Source organism: Drosophila melanogaster, chromosome 2L, assembly GCF_000001215.4.
Source record: "Drosophila melanogaster chromosome 2L".
Lineage (NCBI taxonomy): Eukaryota > Metazoa > Arthropoda > Insecta > Diptera > Drosophilidae > Drosophila > Drosophila melanogaster.
In genome coordinates this window covers 1836386-1858587 of record NT_033779.5, presented here as the reverse complement: position 1 = coordinate 1858587, position 22202 = coordinate 1836386, and the positions used below count along the sequence as shown (strand labels likewise).

The 22202-nt window shown below is 43.1% G+C and overlaps 1 protein-coding gene and 2 long non-coding RNA genes across 5 annotated transcripts; 2 read left to right on the top strand and 1 right to left on the bottom strand.

Moving 5' to 3' along the window:
- Positions 1–37: 37 nt before the first annotated feature.
- wry (weary) lies at positions 38–22050 on the bottom strand. Of its 3 annotated transcripts, none has more exons than NM_164443.4 (13): positions 21936–22050; positions 21182–21415; positions 13868–15689; positions 10375–10523; positions 7315–7481; positions 6624–6896; positions 6438–6534; positions 5803–5930; positions 4992–5134; positions 4280–4402; positions 3113–3215; positions 2791–2972; positions 38–2158 (listed from the first exon to the last, which is right to left on the bottom strand). In NM_164443.4, exons 3-13 carry the CDS (start codon positions 15587–15589, stop codon positions 1778–1780), a joined length of 3468 nt encoding a protein of 1155 aa, NP_722737.3. In that variant the 5' UTR covers positions 15590–15689; positions 21182–21415; positions 21936–22050; the 3' UTR covers positions 38–1777. The 3 variants fall into 3 exon arrangements, with proteins under 3 accessions (NP_722737.3, NP_995611.2, NP_001245842.1); NM_205889.4 differs by having other exon boundaries at positions 3113–3224; positions 7315–7478; NM_001258913.2 differs by lacking the exon at positions 21182–21415 and having other exon boundaries at positions 7315–7478.
- On the top strand, positions 17780–18518 carry lncRNA:CR44074 (long non-coding RNA:CR44074). The gene is made up of 2 exons (NR_073689.1): positions 17780–18002; positions 18058–18518. It is a non-coding gene; the product is annotated as a long non-coding RNA:CR44074 (long non-coding RNA).
- On the top strand, positions 18692–19094 carry lncRNA:CR44073 (long non-coding RNA:CR44073). Its single transcript, NR_073688.1, has one exon. It is a non-coding gene; the product is annotated as a long non-coding RNA:CR44073 (long non-coding RNA).
- Positions 22051–22202: the final 152 nt, after the last annotated feature.

The following is a 22202-nucleotide window of genomic DNA, read 5'->3' as shown; positions in this document are numbered from 1 at the left end:
TTTCCCACTCAAATTGAATTCAAGCCTTTTCATGCATCGTTTGATTTTCCACTTTATTTCGCTGATTGGCTTAAAAATTAAATTGTAATTGCCCAAAACGCCGAGTGTTTTGCCATAGGTTAAGTCGCTATTATTTTTAATTCATTTCATTACATTACTTTCATTGGCTTTGCTCTCTTTGTGTCTGTGATTTTCCCCTTAGGCTAAGGCGTGTCATTAATTTATGTTATTTGTTTTTCATTTCTGTGTGTGTATTCGTTTGGCTTGTGTCAGTTTATCGTTATTAATTACTTAATATAGCCTTTTAATTACATTCTCATTTTTCACTGCATATCAAATTGCACGAAAATCTATAATTGATGCAAAAATGAGTGCATCAAGTCTCAATATAGTTCACTTATTTGCCTTACGCTTTTGTTTTTTTTTTTCCACTTTATTTGATTTAAAACGCAGTGAGCTCCACTTTGTGCCGACCTTTTTTTTGCAATTCGATCAGTATTAATGTTTACATATCAACAGCAATATGCTAAATGTGGCCAGCACCTGGACACATACACACCACACATTCAAATATGGAAATAATTTCAAAATAAATATTATTTATGCACAGAAAACATATTAACTTTTGTGGCTACGATTTTAATTTATGCTAATTATTTTTCACTAACAACTTTCGACTGCGGTCGAACATTCGAAGCCAGGAGCAGCAATAATCTATGATATCTGCCTTGACCGAATTCAATTTAAACCACCCTCCGATTTGCGCAATTTATTGGTGGGCGAAATTAATTAAAACTAAACTAAACAGAATTCCCTGAAATTAGTTGATATAATTCAAGTATTTGGGACACATTCGCGGGAAATTGATTTCATCGCAACCAAAACGCAACACAATTGAATCTGCATTCGCTTTATTATTATTTAACTAATTGCAAACATTTGCAAATGAAAATGCGGTGAAAACCAGGCTTTATTAAAAGCTATCAAATTCTATTGTATGTCTGTTTCTCATTAGAGTGTCATATTTTCGGACTGGCAAATATAATTAGTTTGGATCTCTTTTATGTTTCGTGAAAGGCCTTGAGTTTCCCAGGCACATCTCAAACTAATTACATTGACGGAGATATCTTTTCGCCCTGGGCCAGGAAAATCATTTTATCTCTTTGAAAGTCCATATGCAAATGCACACCTATAAAGTTTAATTTGGGACTGGGCATTTGCATAGCAAATTTATGAAGATTTTATGGCCACAATTAGCCGAAATGGTCTGCCGTGTCTGGCGTGTGTGCTCCTTTAGGCCAGCCCTAATACGATTTCACATGAGAAAACAACATAAATTTAGGTTTTCTCGGACAAATAAGCTTTGGCAGTCCGGGCAACTGAAGAAGGCTTAATGCAAGCATATTAAACATTTACATAATGCCAGATGATCTCCCTTCCAACGTGGTATTTTATAATCAAACATTATCCTTTCTGTGTCAGTGTGCTTGTGTGTGCTTAGCCAAAATAAACCTTGATAAACAAGTTTGCTAAGCCTATGTATGAATGCCAGAGATTCATGTATTACTCATACATATTTGTGTTTGCATTAGCCGGAATCGTAATCATTAAATTAATTCACACACCTCTTTAGTTTATTATTATCGAATACTGTTCAATATTTGGAATATTCATCGAGTAGCATCAAAGATAATTACACAATCACCCGAACCCAACCCACTCACTCCCCTTTGCGTGGGGTGAATTTGACCAGCCATCCGCCGCGCTCGTCCAAGTCTCACTGTATCAACGGCGAGTGCTGTGAGTTCTCGCTAAAGTCCACCGTGTAGTACATGTCGTTCTCCAGATTCATTGCCAGGTGCCGCAGAAAAGGTCGCTCCTGCAGCTGGCCACCCAGTGTGGTCTGCGTCTGAGGCTGTCCAGGCAGATGTCGGGTTACCTGCTGCGGCCCTGCTGCTCCTCCGGCCCTCGGTCCACCCGGGGGCGCCACAATATTGGTGCTGCTGGTCGCGGTGGCCCCCTTGCCACTTAGCCAGTGTTTGTTCAGTTTGCCCTGCACTTTCGGGCGGCGACTGAAGCCCAGTATGGGTATAAACGAGGTGGAACGTGTGGAGAATTTTCGATAAGTCTGATTGACCTTGCAGTGACAAATGGTGACCTGCAACGGAGAGAAATGTGCACGAGGGGTTAGGAAAATGGTTATGGATTGCCGCCTAATGGTAATGGAAGTGGAGCACCGGGCGGTAGTTGCCAAAAAGGTTATTTAGTCAGTAGCTTTACGTAAGGCTAAAGTAATTTTTAAAATCCATCTTAAATTAAATTAAAATAACTACGCCAAAATCATTAAGAACCGACCTAACTTTGCACCATAAATAATCCAACTTAAACTTTCGACATTAACCTGTCCTATGCAGGACTTTTTAAGTTTGCATTAATTCAACAAGGGACACATACTAAATCGCCTTCAGCTACCAATAAATTGGCATGGATGCGACTCTCCACTTGAAGGAGCACACATTGTGAACGGACACCAATTGTATAAATTTGCATCTACTTTAAGCCCGGCGTCCAGGCGATTGAGCAACTTTTGGTTAAAGCCTCGGCTGCAGCTCGAACCATTTTGCCGACATCGAAATGAATATGCAATGCCATTTCGCGCACTTTGCATAACCGCAGAGTACAATTTCCCCCGGTCGGTTATGGGAGCTTGTTCGAGGTTCGAGCAGACCAGGACTCCCGGGAAGGACGAGGGATGGGGGACGAGGGTATGAGGGTATGAGAGGAACTTACCACAACGGCAACGATGAAAATTGCGGCTGCCAGGACTCCGGCCGCAAAATATGCATTATGCAATTCAATGGGACTCTTAAGCACAACCGATGAACCGAAAGTTTTGTCATTAAAATTTCTGGCGTTCGCATCGTCCACAATAAATTCGCTGGAACTAACGACCGTCTCCACCACGAACTCATCTGCGGAAAGGCCGGAAAGAAATCGCCGGAAAAAGTTAGATAGCCGCCGGGGGAGACATATTTTCTACGGGCCACGCTGATGTCCCTAATCAAGTTAATGACTTTTGGGCAACGGAAACACAACGCCCCGGGCAACTCACCTTCGCACATGGTTCCTGTGTAGCCGGGACGACAGGCGCAGTAGAAGCTATCGCCGCTGGACCAACAAGTGCCGCCATGGGTGCACGGATTCACGTTGCATTGCTGGAAGTACTGAAAGTTATGAACGCATTGGAGGGGGATTGCGAAATGGAGTGCAACGGGAATTGCCCCGCAATCAGTGCACAATCAGGGAACATTAAAGCTAATTGACCAGTACTTTGGCTAACCTTATTTTAAAAATGTGAAATAACCTTTCAGATATAGGTAATAAGCATTCAATGGTTTATATATTCGGAATTCTCTATTTTCCCAAAAAGTAAACAACGGTTTCGCTTCATAATTTCGCTCGTATTGTTTTTATAGCACACTTTCGAGCTCCCAAAAGTGAGAACAACAATTTTCGTATTATATCCTTGCCCTCATGGCGCTCGTATCCTCTAGCCATGCCCACTAGCAATTAGAATGGAGGCGCCGCCGCCATTCTTCCCATTTTCTGTGTGTGCCTGGCATGTAGAATGTAATTAATTTAGCTGCCTTCCCCAACAGGAGCCACCAGCCACCAGCAGCCGCAACTTCGAGCCGCGGTCTGCCCAGCCCCAACCCCTGCTCCTGCCACGCCCCTTTTCCACCCAGTATAATGACAGTGTTCTGCGGATCCTTGGGCCCTCGGAGCAGTCGCGGTTAGTCAGCGTGTCCATCATTTTCACAAAGCTTTAATTATGGCGCCTTGACGCTTAATTTATGTACATTTTGTTAAGTTTTATTCTAGCACCACAAATTATCAAGTCCATTGAGCGTTTATTAAATTCTTTCTGAGTTGGTTCAACGCCGTTTGGGGGCTAACTCAATTTATGAACCAAGTTGGCTTGAATGGGAATCGATTTGCAAGTCCAAGCAGGCGGGAAACTTCTACACGGAATATCAATTTCGATGAGCGGCCTGCGCAAACCGAAGTCGTAAATCAGTTTAAAAATGCACAGCAGCCGCACAAACAATTCTGCATGCAATTGGGCCAGCAAAATTGGCTACAATTATGCCACTGCCAACAATTTGTGGCAGGAATCCTGGCTGGCAAGACTGGCAGGACTTGCACGACTTGGAGGGCAGGCAGAAGGAAGCTCCCGAAAAAGCGGGGCCAAAGCGAAACTGCATAAATCATGACTTACCGTTCGTGGCATTTGATTACAATCCGGTCCGTTGCGACCTCCTGGGCATTCGCAGCTGAAATCATTTCCATGATCAATACAGCGATGTCCTTCGGGGCAGGGCTTGTTGGCGCAGAAATCAACCTAGAAAACACACAACAGAGAAACGGGCACAAATCAAAGCATATTGTGGCGGCAGAGATCTGTAGCTTCATTACGTATTCAAAAATGTTTTTGCCCAGTATTCGTATCTGAAGGATACACTCCCACACACACACACACACACACACAACCATCCAATGCCATTTCCTATGCCTGTACGCGATGCTCGGGTCGGAGCAAATTAAATCAATACCCATTCAGGACGCGCAGACAACTGCCGGCTGGCTGGAGTCCTTCCACTTTCTCATCGGGGAATTGTCGCGGGATTTGTTTTCAATACAAAATATTGATTATCCTGGGGAGCTAGAACCAACTGATGGGCACTCTTGGGGCTCAATTTTCATCGCAGCTTCACAAGTCATGTTTTCGCGCATCTCGGATTGCTTCGTAAATTTTCAAGTTTACTTACAAGCTAAGGCTTAAGATAAATTACAAACAATATATCTTCTGCACTGTGAAGGCGAAGTGCTTGAAGTTATTACAATTCTTGCAATTTAGATGGAATTATCTGATGATTCAGATATTGATTTCTTGTATTTTGTATTAAACGTATGCGACACTGTTCACTCACCTTAATTTGGCAGCGGTTGCCGCTGAATCCCTTCGTGCAGCGACACTCGTAGCTGCCAATGTGATCGATGCACTCGCCGCCATTCTGACACGGATTCGATTCGCATTCATTATACTCGAAGTTGCACAGCTCGCCGGCGAATCCTGCGAGACAGGATTCGAAGAAATGAAATAAAAGGTGAGAAGGTGCCAGGGCGGGTGGTGTGAGAGAAGGGTTCAGTTGAAAAGCTTGCGGGTAATGTAAATGTGCAAAGTAAATGAAATGGAAATTTCAATGGGAAATGGGAAATGCTCTGGCTGGGCGACAGACTACTGTCTCGTCTTCCCGGAATTGCCCTCGTCTCTGTCTCAGTGATTTTTTATACATTTACTTTCATTGTGATTGAGTGCGATTTATGCAAATTGTGTTTGTGCCAATGAAATAATTTATGAGCTCCGATGTAGATTTTTTGATTTGCGCTGATTTCAATTCGATTTCAAAAGCGAAATTTGATTGCCTTAAAGTATGTGGATTTACCCAGAACCCAGTTTAAGCTACTACAAGTTTAAGCTAGATATAAGTTAGTTTCTTCTTTCTGCTGCAAAACAAATATCATTCATGACAAAGCTGGCACTAGCTTTGCCCCTGCAACGCAGCCCAAAAATCCAATATATAATAGATCCCAGCCAAAGCCAACAAGGGATGTGTGAAATTTCGACGATGATAACTCACAAAATATTGGCATTATGGGAGCGATTTCGCCAACGAATCAACAAAAGAATGAAGGCAATTTGCGTTTATTTGGCTGGAACTGTTGGTCCCATTTACTCACCTGGCTGGCAGAAGCAGCGGAATCCGTCCTCCTGGTCGACGCAGATGCCGTGAACACACGGCGAGGACTCGCACTCATTCAGGCTGTGCTGGCAAAGAGGTCCTGTGAACCCGGGAGCACAGTCGCAGCTGCGGGGCGAGACAAAGAGGGGTTAATACTCGTACAGTGGGGAGTCGCAGAAATAAAACAAAAAAAGAAGGGGAGGTAGGGTGAGTGAGAGGCGGAGGTGGAACAACTGGGGATTTTTGAACATGCGACAAAAGTCAACATTTATGAGCAAACACAGACGGCGGCGGCTAGACAGAACCGCAAAACAATGGCCAGGATAATTGAATGAAGGCTGCTCCTGCTGCTGGAGAATGTGCTCCGCCAGCTGAATGTGTACCCTGCACTCGGAGCAAAAAACGATGGCTTCATTCAGAAATTTGCAGTTTAAATGATTTAAAAATAAACTTATTTGCATAAATTATCGCATAAATTGGAGCAAATAAATGTTAGTTACTCAAGAATCATTAATTATAGTTCTTGGTAATTTCTGTATGCAGTGCCGGAGTTTGTTTTTCAAAGTGCAGCTCAGCAACTCATCTTTCAGCCATTCTTGCCTTCTTTTCGTCTATTGTTTGCCTGGGACTCACCGAAAGTGCGTCGAGTTGCCCACACAGCTGCCGCCATTCATGCACTCGGCGGGATTGCAGGGATCCGACTCGTATTGACAGTTCTTGCCCGCGTATCCTGCGAAGACAAAGTGCAGTGGATGGATATTAATAGCATTATCGCTGGACACCGGCATTCACTAATGAGGCTCCAAGCTAATGACCTACCGTACGGACACAGGCACTGGTACGAGTTGCCCTCGTGGCCCTGCGAGAGGTCCACGCAGATGCCGTTGTTGGTGCAAGGACTCGGATTGCAGGCGTCTATCTCCTCGCAGTGTGGTCCTGCGAATCCGCTGCAGCACTGGCACTCGTACTCCTCCATTCCGGAGTTGGAGTAGCACACTCCCTTGCCGGAACAATCGGCGTTCTCGCCGCAATTGTCGGTTTTGGTGGTCACCTTCAGGCGTACACACTGCGCGCCCCACAACTCGGACACCACTGGAGGGCAGAAGGAGATGCGAAAAAGGGTTTCATATTAATTAAGGCTACACGAAGGCTCCGAACGGAGGACAAAAAAAAGGCATATAATAGGCCAAACGGGAACCACAAACAGGGAAAAAACGGCTCCCCCAAGGCAGCTTCCTCTGGCACGAGTTGGACATGACACCGCATAGATGAAGATGGAATACCCTAGCTGGCCAACTGGGAGGCCTATTCCGAGGTGCTGATGGCTCTTTGGGTTAAATATTTGAGTTAAATATTCAACAGAAAAATTAAATTCTTCAACCTACTTCAACTTATAACTTAAGAGCTGTTCTGTTGTAAACTTTTATTTGCAATTAAGACTCTCCTCTTTGACAGGATAACCTAATTTCAAGCCACGAATTCGGCGCACCCCGCAAAAGTGAGTACTCACCAATTAGCAGGTTAACTCCCTCGGTGAGGTCCTTATCGTACAGAGTAACCAGCTTCCTGCCGTCGACCACCAGCGGCGTGATATCCAGCAGGACGCCCTCGGTCACATCGCAGTGTTCGTGGCCGGAACGAGTTACCTGATACACCTGTGTGGCGTGAACGGCGCTGCTTATGGATGACGTTTATTGGGACAGAAACCAGAGGCCAGAGTTCCAGGATCCAGAATCCAGGTGTGGGTGGTGCGGCAAAATAGACACAGACATCCAATGAGTGGAGCTCAAAGGTGGCAGCCAAGTTAAATGGCTTATGTTTGCTTGCTTAAGTTATAAATATGACCGAAGACGTCCTAGTCGCTATTGCTTCTGTCTTCCCTGTGTATGTGCTTAATTAATTGAAATTTATTTATAAGCTGTTGCTCCCCCGCTTCTCCTGCTTCAGCGGAAATTAAATAGCACAAAAGCGGAAATGAAATTAGTCGAGGAGGGCGGCTGCCTCGGAACGAAGGGTTTATTCCGAGGATTCTCGGGCCGCAGGGTTTCCTTCTAATTTCCCCGTTGCTAGGCGGTTATTGTGGTTACTTTTTGCGGTAGCTTTCAGTTTATAAGCAGATATTAATGGAGTGCAAATTGGTGAGTCCTAGGATTATGTGTGTACACTTGCTTTAACTTTTTCATTATCGAGTCTGATTCATTCTACCTGTTTTATAATTTTTGACAATAATTATACTACTATAACTTTGGTTGAAAGGGACAGATATTTAACTTCTTTGATTCAGTATGAACTCTTGAAGCCTTTAAGTTTTCTGAATTCTAAAAGAACTGCACTCGTGTTCATTCGAAGCCATCTTGCTCGACTTTGCAGCTCTTCTGAGAAGCCTTTTCTCTACTTGCACTACTTTCCTCGAAAACATAGATACAAACAGAGGGAGACACCTTGTATAGTATCCAAGTTAGCAGTTTTTCAACAACACGTAGTCGAGGAAAAAAGGGAAAAGTTGCTGGAAAACTGCGAGACCAGAAAGTTAGTGGCTCCACCTCCAGCTTCGCCAATCTATTTGCTACCCACTCGCTTTTCCTTGGGCTCGCAGCAGCATTATTATTTGTTGCTATTGCATTTGTTAACTTGGCGGGAGTCGACGCACACATACACATATTAAATCGATAATAAAAACTTTTTTGACATCTCATTTTCATAGTTGGCGGGAACTTTTCTCTGCGGCCCCTGCGCTCAATTGTGCGCTATACCTCGCATCACTTTCACTCCTCAACTAACTCGATTGTTTGCGGTCTTATTTTGCCCCAGGAAAGTTACAAAATCGGAACTTATGCCAGGCATTTCGAGTTGCCAGAGTTGCCGCGGGCCGGATAGGGAAAAAGAAAAGCGGAAATATAGGGAAAAGCGGAAAATTTCCAGCGCGGTCGCGTTTGATGTCTGGCCCAAAGTTCGACAAATGAATTTTAATTTTTCTTGCGCTTCTCTTCGGGGTGAAAAACTTTGTGATGGCTGGCGGCTGCGGCATCTATCAAGTGATAAGATAAGAACCAGCCGAGCCGAGCTAAATTAAAAAGGGCAAAAAGTGTGGCCAGCAACCGGGCCGAAAATGATAGCAAAGCCGAGAGAAACGTGATAATTGCCATGGCAAAAAGGGTCAGCCAGCTGTGGAGTGTGTGTATGTTCAGGTCCATGACTAATGGTCAACAACTTGGACTGCACGCAGAGAAAAAATCGCAAACAAACGGGCATTGATTGGGTAAAAAATAAAATAAAAGAAATTTACAAAAGCTGCTAAGGGATTTTAAACCCGTATTTTAATTCCACGCCATTCTTATAAGCTTAGTTAATAATCCCATCCACTTTTTACAATATATTTAAATACACAGCACATTGTTTACTGTTCTTGGCTGATTTCGCATTTATATGCGCAGTTTGTTTGGGCACTTTTGTCAGGCTTTATAAAATAAGCGAGGGGAAATAAAAATTTGTGAGCAGAAATAAAGGATATGGCCAGAAAGGAGAGTTAGACAGCGACTGTCGAGTAAGAGTAAACAATTTAATAAACTGTAAAAAGGCCAAGATAATGGCGAACGTGTCTGGGACCTGTAACTATTCCCTATCTTTCGACTCGAGCAGACGTGCTGGAGAAAAATCAATAAAGGTCCTTAATGGACGATATTATATAATAAGCCCCTCAAACAAACACGTTTCAGTGCGCATTAAAGCGTTTAACTGAAAATAAAAACAAGACTAAAAATAGCCCCCCCACGCACACCCACAACATGCCAACTAGGTGTAAAATAAGGGAGTGATTTCATGTGCCATGGACTTAGGGGACGCCCCCACCCCCTCCCTTTCCAGTGAATTCAGGTGTCTGGCGAAAGGGTCGCTTCATGATGAGCTCCATGATGAGGCAGCAGTTGCTGATGTTGCTGCTGTTGTTGATGATGTTGCTGATGGCACATAATGACAGTTTTTCCCGGGACCCAAGTCACCGGCTTTGATCAACTACATACATCACTGCCAGTAGTCAGTAGTCAGGTTAACTTCGCTTTGCTAGCAACGCTTTCAACAAGTAACGACGGCCAAAAGTGGGGATTATGTAATTGGATCCCTTATCTCCCGTAAATTGATACTGTTGGTCTGTGTACAACATCAAATGACGCAAAAGAAGTCGTGATTGTCTCAGATTATTTAGGAAAATCCATCTATGCGTCTACAGACTACAGGGCAACCAAACAGGCGGTACCCTTAAAATGTTTTCGATAGTAAATTATAATTTACATTTTGCATTACATCTCTGTATCTCAGCCCCTAGAGAAAAAATCGATGATCAATCATGGCAATGTGGCAAAAGTTTTATTTTTTCCGCTTTTACAACTGGCAACAGGATTAAATGAAAGTTTCGAGTGCACAGCTGCGATACAATTCTATTATAGACTGTTTCCCTTTGTTTGCGGAATTAATTTAACCCGAAGCACTAAAAAGTGATGTCCCGCTCACAACAATTTAAATGGACCATTTTTTTTTTTTAGCAAGCAGTTAAAACTATCCATTTACCACTCACCTGCTCGTGTTGTTCGGCTCGTGCGAAGGATTCAGCATGGCATCATTGATTTCCACAATTAAAATGTCGCCGGACTGGATCTCTGCCTCACCTCGCCAAGTCAGGACATTCGGGACGCAGTGCTCGTCCGGTTTGCAGTGTTCCGTGGTCTGGAGAAGAACAGATTTGGGCGGGTGAAAATGGGTTATTCAGCTCACTCTAAGAGGGCCTAAGGGTCCGACAGCCGAGCAAAACTGAATTATTTAGCAAGTTTCGTAGTTTCAATTTTACAACACAGCTCTGTCCCTTTTAGACTCCCCGCACCCCACCCCCTTTACTACTGGCCTAGAAACACATTTGAATAAGTAGTAGCAGGCGTAACTTAATAAACCTACGGCTAAAGGGTCCATTCGGGCTGGATATTAGCAAAGTTTCTGGCATATGCACGGATCCACTCGATGTTGCCAAATTTTTATTAATTTGGGTTAAGCCAGACATACGCCGCCAGTGGGGCACGTCAAAATCGGTATACAAATAATAGAAATCCACATCCCAAAGTCGACTTTGCGGTTATCCCTGCCCCTTTTTTTTATGTGCTCGTCCTCTGTGTCCGGCAATTTTAGCATATTTTTGCGCAATTTGAAGCGGTTTAGTTTGCCTGTCGCTTTTTATGCCGCATTTGTACTGTTCGGGGGGATTTGTAGGAGCTCAAAATTTATGGCATTTTAATGGCCTGTCTCTACGCACATAAAAATCCACATTGTATGCCGGCCAGCCCGAAAAAAGCTGCATATTTACATCTAAAAGGGGAATGTTGACCCACTGGGAAATGGCCAAGTTTTTGGGTCACATAGAATTTCATGCGTATTTTGTGGTCGGCTCTTCTTTTTTATGAACACCGCAATAGGTAATGGCATAAATTTACATTTTTATTTGTTGTATATGTTACAAGTTTTCGTTGTTGGCAGCGCTTCTTGGAAATATACAATTTGTCGAAATTAAAACCACAAATATTCGGGAATTTATTTAGTTCCATGAAATGTTCGAATTGAAATAAATGGGCGAAACAACTGGTAGGTATTTTTGCGCACATTTACAAATATGTAATTTAATATCACAATAGGCATAATTCTAAACAGAAGCAATTAAATATTTTCAATCTTTTAAATACCACCAGTATGTTCTGCTCTAAAACATTAGCATAGACTCAAGAACAAAAAAAAAAAAACTAAAAAAATGCATTTGGGCTTAAATTACTTAAAAAGTGTACAAAGAGAACGAAAAATTTCATCAAAACGAGTCCCGAAACAACAAACGGCAAAGTAAACAAATTCAGTTGAAAAATGTTTTCACTGACCTCCGGAGCAAAAAACTTGATGAAAAGCGCCCACCTTTTATGCAAAATTGTTTTCTTTAATTGTTTTCTTTTTCTCGGTAGCTGGAAAGGGACCTTGAGGCGCCAAGGAAGTCGGCATTAATTTTATGCAAGGTACACATTATGCCAATGCTTAAAATATACGTATTTTCCTTTCAGGTGGCCCGGCGTTTGCATAATGCTGCAGTGCGTCTTAATTAAATTCATGGCCGAGCTGCCATTGGCCATTTGCTGACCAAAAAGTAAACAGGAAATCAATTTCGCTGCCTTCCTTGCTGCTCCATTTTGGGCGCCCACAAAAGAAACGAATCTGGCCCAAACATCCTTCAAATGGCCATCAAACTTAATGGCATTTCGCTCGGAAACACACAGAAAACAGTTTGAATAGACAGTCCGCTCGATGTTAATTAAACATTCGGTCCACAGTCAGCTAGTCAAAGGTTTCGGCTTGAAAAAACACACTCACATAACTTCTTCTGATGCCGATGAAAAGGGTGTGTATTTTCTACGAAATGAATTTAAATATTTGCCAAGGAGCAGCAGCTGTGATTTGCCCGGCCAAATGGCTTGATTTACGTCAATATAAACAGGACACGAAAGGGATATGTGCAGAATGGAAAACTGACTCCGAACTGAAACCCAGACCCAAAAGGAATTCGCCAGATGAGCTCCGGTCCGAGTCCCTTGTCTAGTTAATTCGTGATTTAACAACAAATGCGATTTAATAAAGAAATGAATAACCCTTTTCTCAGCCGAGCGGACAGTGCGTTTCGGCTTTAAATGTCCTGCCTTTAAAATGCTAGCAATCTTTTGTAGTGATTAAATTGAATATGTTATATTAGTAATTACCCATACTTAGTAATTTGAAGTCATCAATTAATAAGCCACATTATAGTAACCGCAAATAATGGTTAATAGGTTGTAATCAGCTTATTCTTTTTTTTCTAAGCTTAAATTAATAACCACTTTTGTGGTTTTCAGAGGGCCACAAATTATTTATGGATTTTAAATCTGCTACAACTGCTTTTTTCAAAAGTTCAAATGGAAAATAGCCGATTTATTTATAGCTCAGTTTTACACCTGCCTTCGGTGAATCCTACACAAGCGAACTGGACTGTAAGGACACCCCACGTTTCGTCCTTTTTTGCATAGGGACTAGGGAAAACCCTAATGTTTCCGGTCAACTTGCCCTGAGGGTCGTCCCCTCTATTGCCATCGCCCTCATGCTGCTTGCTGGGAAATGGCCAAATAAAATGACGATCAATAATTTCCTTTGTTGGCCAACTTATCGGGGGATTAAATTTGCAGGGAGAATCCTTTTCGTGCCGATGCCCTTTTTCTTGTCCACTCAACTGTTCCCGTCCATGTTAACTTCAAATGTGCTTGTCATTTATTTATGTGGCTCCGGTCGCCATTGATTTTCTTCGGTTGCCGAATTGTCTCAGCCCTTAAAAGGTTTTCAATTAGCCGAACAAACAGTTTTAACAAGTTTCGGCTGTTCGAAGGGAAATTGGATATCGAATGTCGGTTGTCATTGGTGAATCTGAAGCAAAAGAGTGCTTGGGATGCCTTCGGTAAACTTGGTCCCTAATCAATCTTTTCTAACAACTTCAGCAGCTTCATTAGGATTCACGTTTCCGTTTGGCTAATCCGTATGTTCGCAGAACCCGAAAACTAAGCTTTCTCCATACTAATTAGCCGTCAGCGTGGGGTATTATGTAAATGGAGTCCGTTAGTCAGTCGCCCGCTCTCACTTTTCCTTTCCATTTTCCGTTTCCCTAACCACCAGCTAATTGCTTAACCCGCTTACTCGAATAACACGCATACGCCGTGTGTTCCCATTCCATTCAAGCATTAAGCAGTATTTTCTTTAGCTGCCTCTGTTTCCTTTGTCTCTCTAATGATAAGAACTTAATAAGGCCACAATAGCTCTGATAAAGCCCTAAGCGCAGCGCACAGGGAGAAGCTATACGATATATAAAATAAAGAAATTTCTTCAATATTTTTCCAATTTACTATATAATAATAAAAAAAAAAAAAAAAAATTCCAACGTTAAAGTTTACTGTTAAATAAATATAACATTAAATGACTTGTAATCCCGCACTAAGGCTCATGAATCGTTTTATGAGTGAACTCACCACAATGGGCAGCAGCAGCTCGTGAGTCTCGTTGCCGCGCCACAGATGCGAGTCCTGCGGCACATTGGGAATCTCGCACTCGAGCGAATTGATTTTCTCCTGCAGGCGACTCAGGATGCGCGGCCTGGCGATTGGCTTTGAAGCGGTCTTAGTGGGATTAGCTGCGGACGGACGAGTCCTGGCGGTGGCCAGCAGAGTGGCCATCGTTGTGGTGGTGCTGGTGCTAGTGCTGGTGGTCGATGATGGGGATGCCGTCGACTTGTCAACCGACTTTGGCGGTGTCAAGGCCTTGAGCAATAATTTGGCACGCTTAAGCTCCTTCTGATATTTTCCAGTTGTTGTTGCCGGGAGTCTGGTTGTTGTTGCTGCCGTGGTAGTTGACTCAGCAGTTGTTGTTGCGGTGCTTCCTGCCGCTGTAGTTGTGGTTGGGCCAAAAGTTTTCCCTTCTGGCGTCACGTTCGAGCTTGTGGCCCGAGTCGTATCCTCCGCTGACTTTATCGGACTGCCTTCAGCCTTGGCTGCCTTCATTAACTTGCGCTTATTGTGGAGCAGCATTTCGTTGTACAGCTCCTTGCTGTTGTAAAACTTTGTGGTGGAGAATTCGGGATGCGAGGCTGGAGGATTGGGCGCGTCGGCATCCGTTTGGAACTTGGTGTTGGCAAAGTCAATGTGCGGCATGGCCATCACATCGCTGGCCCGATGCTGCATGGGAAACTCGAAGCTCTTCTTGACCCGGCGATCAATAAAGGTATTGCCCGGATGCTGCACGGTCGTAACTCTGGGCCTCAAAGTTGTCGTTTCATGCAGCTGGAACTTGCTCTCGATTTCGGTAATCAAATCATCCTGATCGGCCAGCAGTTTGCCCGTGAAATCGGCTGTGGTTCCCTGGTGCGGTCTGCTCGTTGTGGGCTTCACTGTGGTCGAGCTGCCGAACTTTTCCTGATTTATTTGAATCTTGTCCTTCATCTCAATCACCTCTTTGTCGACCATCATCTCCACTTCGTTGGGCATCAGATTCTGCTTGTATTCCTCGGCATTTTCATGCTGGGTGAACACGGTTCTCTGCTTAATCAACTCGTCATTATCGTTCCGGATAATTGGCTGAATGTCCTCGATTTTCAGTGGATATAGGTCCACTATATTCAGTTTGCTGGCCGTGGGCTGCTGGGCCAACATGGCGTCGTATCTAGCCCGTTCCTCCTCGTTCAAGTCGGCCAACGTTTCGGCTACTTGATATGAGGCAGCAGCCTGCATCTGAATCTGCAGCGGGGAAATTGTGGGGGTTACATCCTGCTCATCCTGCTCATCCTGATCCATGGCTTCTGGTTGCTCAGTGGTGGTTGTCGCTCCATCCACTGGCTTTTCGCTCAGTTTAATCCGATGCAGTGCATCCTTGATGCTGCCTATTTCACCCAAATTGGCTTGAACCATCTTTTGGGTGGTTGTCATTAGCCTGACTGTAGTTGGTGTGGGTGTGGAAGTTTCCTCCATTTCATCCTCCGCCACGGTTGTTGCCCTGGTCGTTGTTGTGCTAGTTGTGGCCGTCGTGGTGGGCGTGGCCGTTGAGGTTGACCCGCCCAGAGCTGAAATTTCCCTCGATTCCTCCGTGGAAGTTTTCAAAAGCGTTCTGTTGCTTTTCGCAGTCAAGTCATTTGTTATGGTTTCACTAGTTGTTGCTGCCACCACCGCAATTACCAATGTTAAAACGTAGATTTTCCACATTTTTCTGGCTTTGAAATTCCCTTTGGGGATTCTTCCTCGTTTGAAAAAATTCTGGTACTATTCCAATTTTTATAAATATCCGCTCATGGCGACTGCAAATCTGTGAATAGAAAAATAGATTGTATTAGTGCAACAAAGTTTTGGTTTCCCTTTCCTGCGACCACAACCATTTATTTGTTAAACAAAAAACGGTCATATTTTATGGATAAATCCATGGCCGGCTGACTTTCTGTTGTTTGGCTTTTCTGGCAAATATATTTGCATTTAATCGTATTTATTTTCCATCGAGTTTCGCTTTACAGCATTGGTTTGGCTGTTTGAAAATCTGACGGCACAAATAGAATTTATAATGCCAGGCAACATATTAATTAAAATTCCCTCCACCCTCCAAGCTCATTGTTTGCAGAAATGCCACGCGCACTTGAAATTTTCCAATACAACAATAAACTGGTAAATACACTTGTTCAACGAATTTCTGGCACTTCAAAAAGAGTTTTCACTCGATGAGTTGTTCGAGAGTAAGCAACAAATTTACGCACTCAACACTTAAAAGTTTTTACTAAATGCAGTATGAATGTTTTTGTCAGCTAATCGAATGATTTCCCTTATGCGGGTCAAGCCATTCATAATCCATTGGTCAAATTGAATACATGCCAAAGTTAAATAACTTACACATGCAATTGAATTTGATGGCCCGATAAAAGGAAGAAAACTGGAATTACATAATTGACAAAGCATTTCAAGGGGCACTGAAGCCCGAAATCAGTTGGGAATTTCAAGGGGACCCGATTGATTTGCGGCTCGCCGCGCTTAACCCACTGTTGCCCCTCCTTCTGGCCACTGCCTCTGGCAGCTGACAACTCACAGTTGATTGCGCCCAGTGGACTGGACTGGACAGGACGGGACGGGACGAGACGACCATTGAGCCAACTTGAGTGGAACTCTAGTTGGACATACATTCATGACTGGCTCTGTACTGGCTCCACGTCCTCCCTTTCGCACGCTTATCTCTGCAGTTTGTCAACGCAGCTGAAGACGCAGAGTCGCCCCATGAATTTCTCGGGTACACTGAGAGAAAACATGCATTGAAGTGAATTGAGATTCTTCGCTGAACAATCTACTGTTGCTGATGTTAAAGTTTACTTCTGTACACGTATACTCCGATAGGGGATTTAAGGGTTTATTTATATTCATAATTCATAATATATTTTTCTACATTTTCTTCAAGTAACATGTTCTTTCTCTCCGTTCACAATGTATAGATGGGCATGTGTGTTGAATCTAGTTCAACAGTCGTTCGTTGTGGTACTTTATGTGCGACATATTTATCTGGAAAGCCATAATCCTGCAGAGCAAAGAGCGAAGGGGCGGCGGGGGAGCTATCTTGAGCTATTTATAGGCACATTTTCCCAGATTAAGCCGGTCTGCGCTCGCTCTGTGAAATGGTTCATATGGCCAGTCCAATGCGATGAGCCATCTCAGATATTCTGTTTGAACCGAAGTCCAACTGCTGCTTAAACCAAATTGGCCCGGACAAACCACCGGCGGATTGGGTGGCTCAGTTGGGTGGGCAAAATCCATTTAATTTGGATAAATTTCAAGTCCTTTTGCCTTGACTTAAATCTGCGAAAATTTGAATTAAAGGTGTACTTAAAGCAAGCTATCCTGGTGAGCAGAATTGGAAAACCAAGAGCTCTTAAATAAATTTCAACATTGAATAAGCAATGTAATACGCTGTAAATCAACACGCATATATTGTAATGAGATGTTTGCAGCAGTCTGCCAATACTAAATGCAATATCGGATGGGAAATCATTAGTTGGATTCGCTACCAGCCCCAAGGGCAGTATGTAAGCCCGTTCTACATTGAGTTTCGCCTATTTACGAGCTCCGATGGCTGGCGATAAATCAAACCTGGGCGCACACAGTGCTGTCGAAAAGTTGGCTCCCGTGGTGCATGTGTAATGCCGACTAAGTAGCTGTAAAATATATTGCAATTTGTTGCAGCTGCGCAGCCCGAACAGCCAGCCAGGAGCCCACCCACATTTCCGCATGTCCTTGAGCGCCCCCAGCAGGCATTCAATTAATTATTGTAATGACGAAATTAATTAAAACTCATCCAATTTGAGGCTGCGGCTGGGCCATATTGAAAAGTATATTTATGTTCTGCGGTCTGTCAGGTTGGCAAACTGAAAGCCTTCAAACGGATGTCAAATCGGTGTACTACAAGGGGAAAATGTGAAGTGAACGGCTGGGGAAAGTTAAGAGCATCGAGGACTTTCCGGCACAAACAACTTAAGCACATTTCTTTGTTTGCCCTGAAGCAGCGAGCGAAAACAAATCAAAATCCGCTTAGTTCCGCATCCCCGGGCCACTCTTCATTTTTTTAAGTCTCCTTAAAGTCAGCGCTGTGGTAAGTCCCGATAACTGAGCCCAACATTTCGGATCTCCAGTCCCAATATTCCCAGATTTTTCATCAACTTTTTGCGGTTGAGCTGCACACACATAAAGCCGGGCAAAAAAAAAAAAAAGAAAAAAACAGTCGTAAGGAGGATAACTGCGGGAATTTTCATATTTCCTTTGAGAAATGAACTTATGCTCCGCAATTGGCCGGCTTTCTGCTGGCCATTTCGTACTTCAAACGACTTTCTGTCCGGCTGTGATTCATTGAGAGCGAATGCTTCAATTAGAAATGAAGCCATCCTGCCTTTCGTTTAATTTACGAATGGAACTCATAAAAGATGCAGCATCAGTAGGTGGAAGAAATATTCAAATGAAATAATGCTTAGATATTTTTGAATAGTTTGTTATTCTGTTACTGAATACTAAATAAGCACATAACTAGTTTTTTTTAAATGAAAATCAATTAAAAAAGTTACTACAGTATTAAATTTGTTTTATGTTGTCCAAACAAAAATCTGCCAGCAGTAAAGGGGCTTGCGAATGCTTAATCCTCTATTTTCAACTAAAAGTTGCACATAAGTCACTATTTTTTGCTAGCAAATATGTGTCATAAAACGTAATATTCCCTTTGACAAGGCTTATTCAAATCCTCGCATATCCCTCTGCGAAAATTGTATATTCAAATAGAAAAACTCATTTCCGTAATCCAGAGCGAGATCGCCCGACTGTTTCCTGTCATAAATCATGCTCACAAAGCTAATTCCCAAAATGAAACATATCTTACGACGGCTTACGAAGAGTAAAAAATAAAACACTTAAAAATGTCCCAATTTTCTGGAGCTTACAATAAGAGGCACGCGGAAATGGCGAATAAACGGAAAAGCGGAGTAAAGAAATAAATACAGAAATGGAATGAAGTTGGCCTGTAAAAAGCAAAGTAGCAAACACACATAAATAAACACGTTCAATGGCAAATAAAAAATAAATCAAACATTTCACTTGGCGCGGCCCAAAAATAAACAGAAAACAGCAACAACAGCAGGGCATCAACAAAAATATTGTAGAAATGCTGGAATAATAAAAGTGAAAATGAAAAACAAATAAAAAACGCTGGCAGGGGGCGTGGCCCTTCTATGTCTGGAAAAACTTTTCCGCTGCTTTTTCTTGGCAAACAGTTGCAGCAGCCGAGGAAAAGCGACGTGAAAGAGCAAAATGTAAATAGAAATAAAAATGAAGCTTAATTTAAAATGCGACGAAGCGTGGCACACACACACACAAACACAGAAAAAATCCGGAAAATGCCTCGAATATTTCATACTCGGTGGTGAGCAAAATGTGTAGCATACTTTTTTGGGCAAGGCAAATATTTATCAAGGGAAAATTAAATTTGATAAGTGGCCGAAATCTTTTTGTATTGTGTATTTTCTATATTATTAAATTCTCTCCCACTGGTAAGCTCTCCCATTACTGGGTATACAAAATACATATACACTGGGCCATAAACAAGCGCTAATATCAACAGAAAAATAGAAAAAAAGGCGACGGAGATGGGCCGCTCCAGATAAACATTGCGAATAACATTTTTCGCTCTATGCAAAACAACTTTCCTCCTCCATTTGCCCCCTTTTATATTTAGAAATGTGTGTGCTTTTTTTCTGAGCTTCCTTTGGTCGCATTTTTGGGGTAACACACACAAAAACACACACATACCGCCACGGACCGAGAAAAAGGCTAAGAGAAGAAGAAATCTAAAACTCGCAACCGCAAAAACCACTCTACTCCCCTGTGCACCTAGACCAACTCCATCCACAAGTTTTTGGCCGGCCGTTGACGCTTTTTTGATAGCAGCCACAGCGCCACCCAAAACAACCCCCCCCCCCCCCTGCTAATACCCAGCAACCAGGACCTTAAAACAAGGTGTGTCCTTGCACAGTGGTGGGCAAGCCGCTGGGAAACCTGTTTGACTGATTGAAGTGCTGCCTCATATGGCGACGAGCTGCAATGTTGTTTGATTGGCTTTAAAACTTACGGACAGGAACTTGTTTTTCTAGCTAAGCAAATTTAATATATGTTTTACATACATATTCTTTTTAATAAATCCAACCATTTTTGGTTTTACTGGTATTTAAAATTCGTAAAATTATTGTGCTAAATGGCTTGCAAGCCGCGGAATCTGTGTAATAGCTGTAGTCACGACTTTTGAGAACTTCTTCACGCATCGCCCACAGTACTCGGTTTCAGAATGGGAAAACCGCCGTGGTGAGAGGGGGTTTTTGAGGGGTCTCGTGGCGCCCAACTCGAAGTGCTCGACGCTGCGTTGTAAAGAACTCGCATTTATCTTTATTTGTATGCCACAAACACGCTGTCTTGCTCAAAGCGAAAGAGAGGGCGACATGGCGAGGTTTTTAGTGCGATACGCAGGGGTTATGGCGGAGTTAACTTTCGCACCCTTCATCCCCTTCATCAACGCCCCCTTTCCACCCACTCCACCCATAAAAGCACCCTTCCTGGGGGCAAACCGAAAGCCAACATTAGCTGGGGCCACGTTGAAGGCGGCGAACGCATACAAATCACAGAGAAAAGAAGGTGCGAGTGCGAAAACGACACTCGAAAAAATGTACAAACCAAATCAATGTATTCAGAAGTAATAACTTATTTGAATTTGCTGTTCGTCTTTGCATGGCAAGAAACATATCTGAAGAATTTATTTCAGTTGCACTCAGTTTTAAGCAATTGTTGGATTCCAATTTTTGCTAGTGTATGAAAGAGGCTGGCCAGAGGCTTTCGGGGCGTCGGGGGCCACCATTCACTGGTTGGGTGTGGTGGGGTGTGGGCCTAATCTCTTCAATCTTCTAGTTTTTCCTATGTAAAGTGAGGCGCTTAAGGCCTCTCTTTCTCGTGGGTGACAACATCAGCCGACCGCACACTGACACACACACGTGCAGTGCCATGCCTTCAGTGGGAAAATCGAACCTCTTGTACGCCACTTGAAGCGCTAAGCTAAGCTGGAAAAAAGAGGACTTGATGGGGCTGGAAAAGCCGAAGGTGGGGAGGAGCCAAAAGAAGCTAGGTAAACTTCAAGTGCAGGGAGTCGGAAAACGGGGGAAATATCGGGCGAAAGAGACGAGAACCTTGCACATCTGCCGGTAAATATTATTCAATGTAGTTCTTGAAAGCAAAATCACGTACAAACTCCGGCTAAAATCCCTTGTCCGTCGATCCGATCCGTTGAGTTCGCTTTTCGGTGTTAGTTTTAATTTCAAATTATTTGTTTGGGTTCACCGCTTTTACTACGGCCTTGGCTCGTGGCTCTCTGTTTGCACTTTTCCGTTTTGTGTTTATTTTTTTTGTTAATTTCACTTTGTCGCTTTGTGTTTGTTTTTCATGAATTTTACTTTGTTTGTACTGTAAAGAATTTTGTGGCTAACTTCAATAGAATGTTATCTTTGGGGGCACAACTGCCACAGCTGCTCTTTTATTTGGCCAGCAGTTCCGCAAAGTTTTTCTAGGCCAGCAAAGGCTATTACTGAAATACTATGTTCGGCTGTGTTTTCCCTGATAAGCGAAAAAAAAAACTCTGGATTCAATTTATTTTTTTAAGTCAAATTTAGTAATGCACAAGGGAAATAAGTTGCTTCGAAAGGACAGATTTCAAAATATTTAAAAAAATATAAATTGCAAGCATTTTCAGATTTCAATGGAATAAATAAACCTTCAAAAGCTCCTAAACTATTGCAGTTGCATTCTCAAAGATGCTGTATATGCTGTGTGGCTACAGTTATTTGTACAATTCTTTTTAATAAATGTTTTACCAACTACATTTATTCTAAGCACTGTTTTGCTCCGAATCTCGCAAGCACTTGGCCAATTCGCTCTAAGCCCACAAGCGACATGAGCTCTTGAGCGAAATCCTGACGATTGGATGAGACCGCTGTGAACTCACTTTGGTTTGCAAACAATGTAAACACACTTCGACCGGGGAACTTTTGAGGTTCTGCGCGATACTCCGACTCCAAATCGCGACCAACCGTAACGCTTCAAAGTTACTCCGCTACTGGTCGCCAGGATGCTGGCCATGTTCAGATAAACGTCCTGGAGCTTTGCCATAAAATCCGTGAGATTCGAGAGTGGCTTGCTCTCCGCAGGACTCGATGCTCTCTACATGCGCACTCAGCATCCGAGAGGAATGTTTTGGGTTTTATTTGCAGGG

What these genes read in the sequence shown, in the direction of transcription:
- wry (NM_205889.4), bottom strand. Translation starts at nt 15,589, where the DNA reads ATGTGGAAAATCTACGTTTTAACATTGGTAATTGCGGTGGTGGCAGCA. An exon ending in GCAACCGCTGCCAAATTAAG is followed by an intron (nt 4,403 to 4,991) that starts GTGAGTGAACAG and finishes TGTGTTTTCTAG; the next exon opens with GTTGATTTCTGCGCCAACAA. An exon ending in GTAATCAAATGCCACGAACG is followed by an intron (nt 3,225 to 4,279) that starts GTAAGTCATGAT and finishes CATAACTTTCAG; the next exon opens with TACTTCCAGCAATGCAACGT.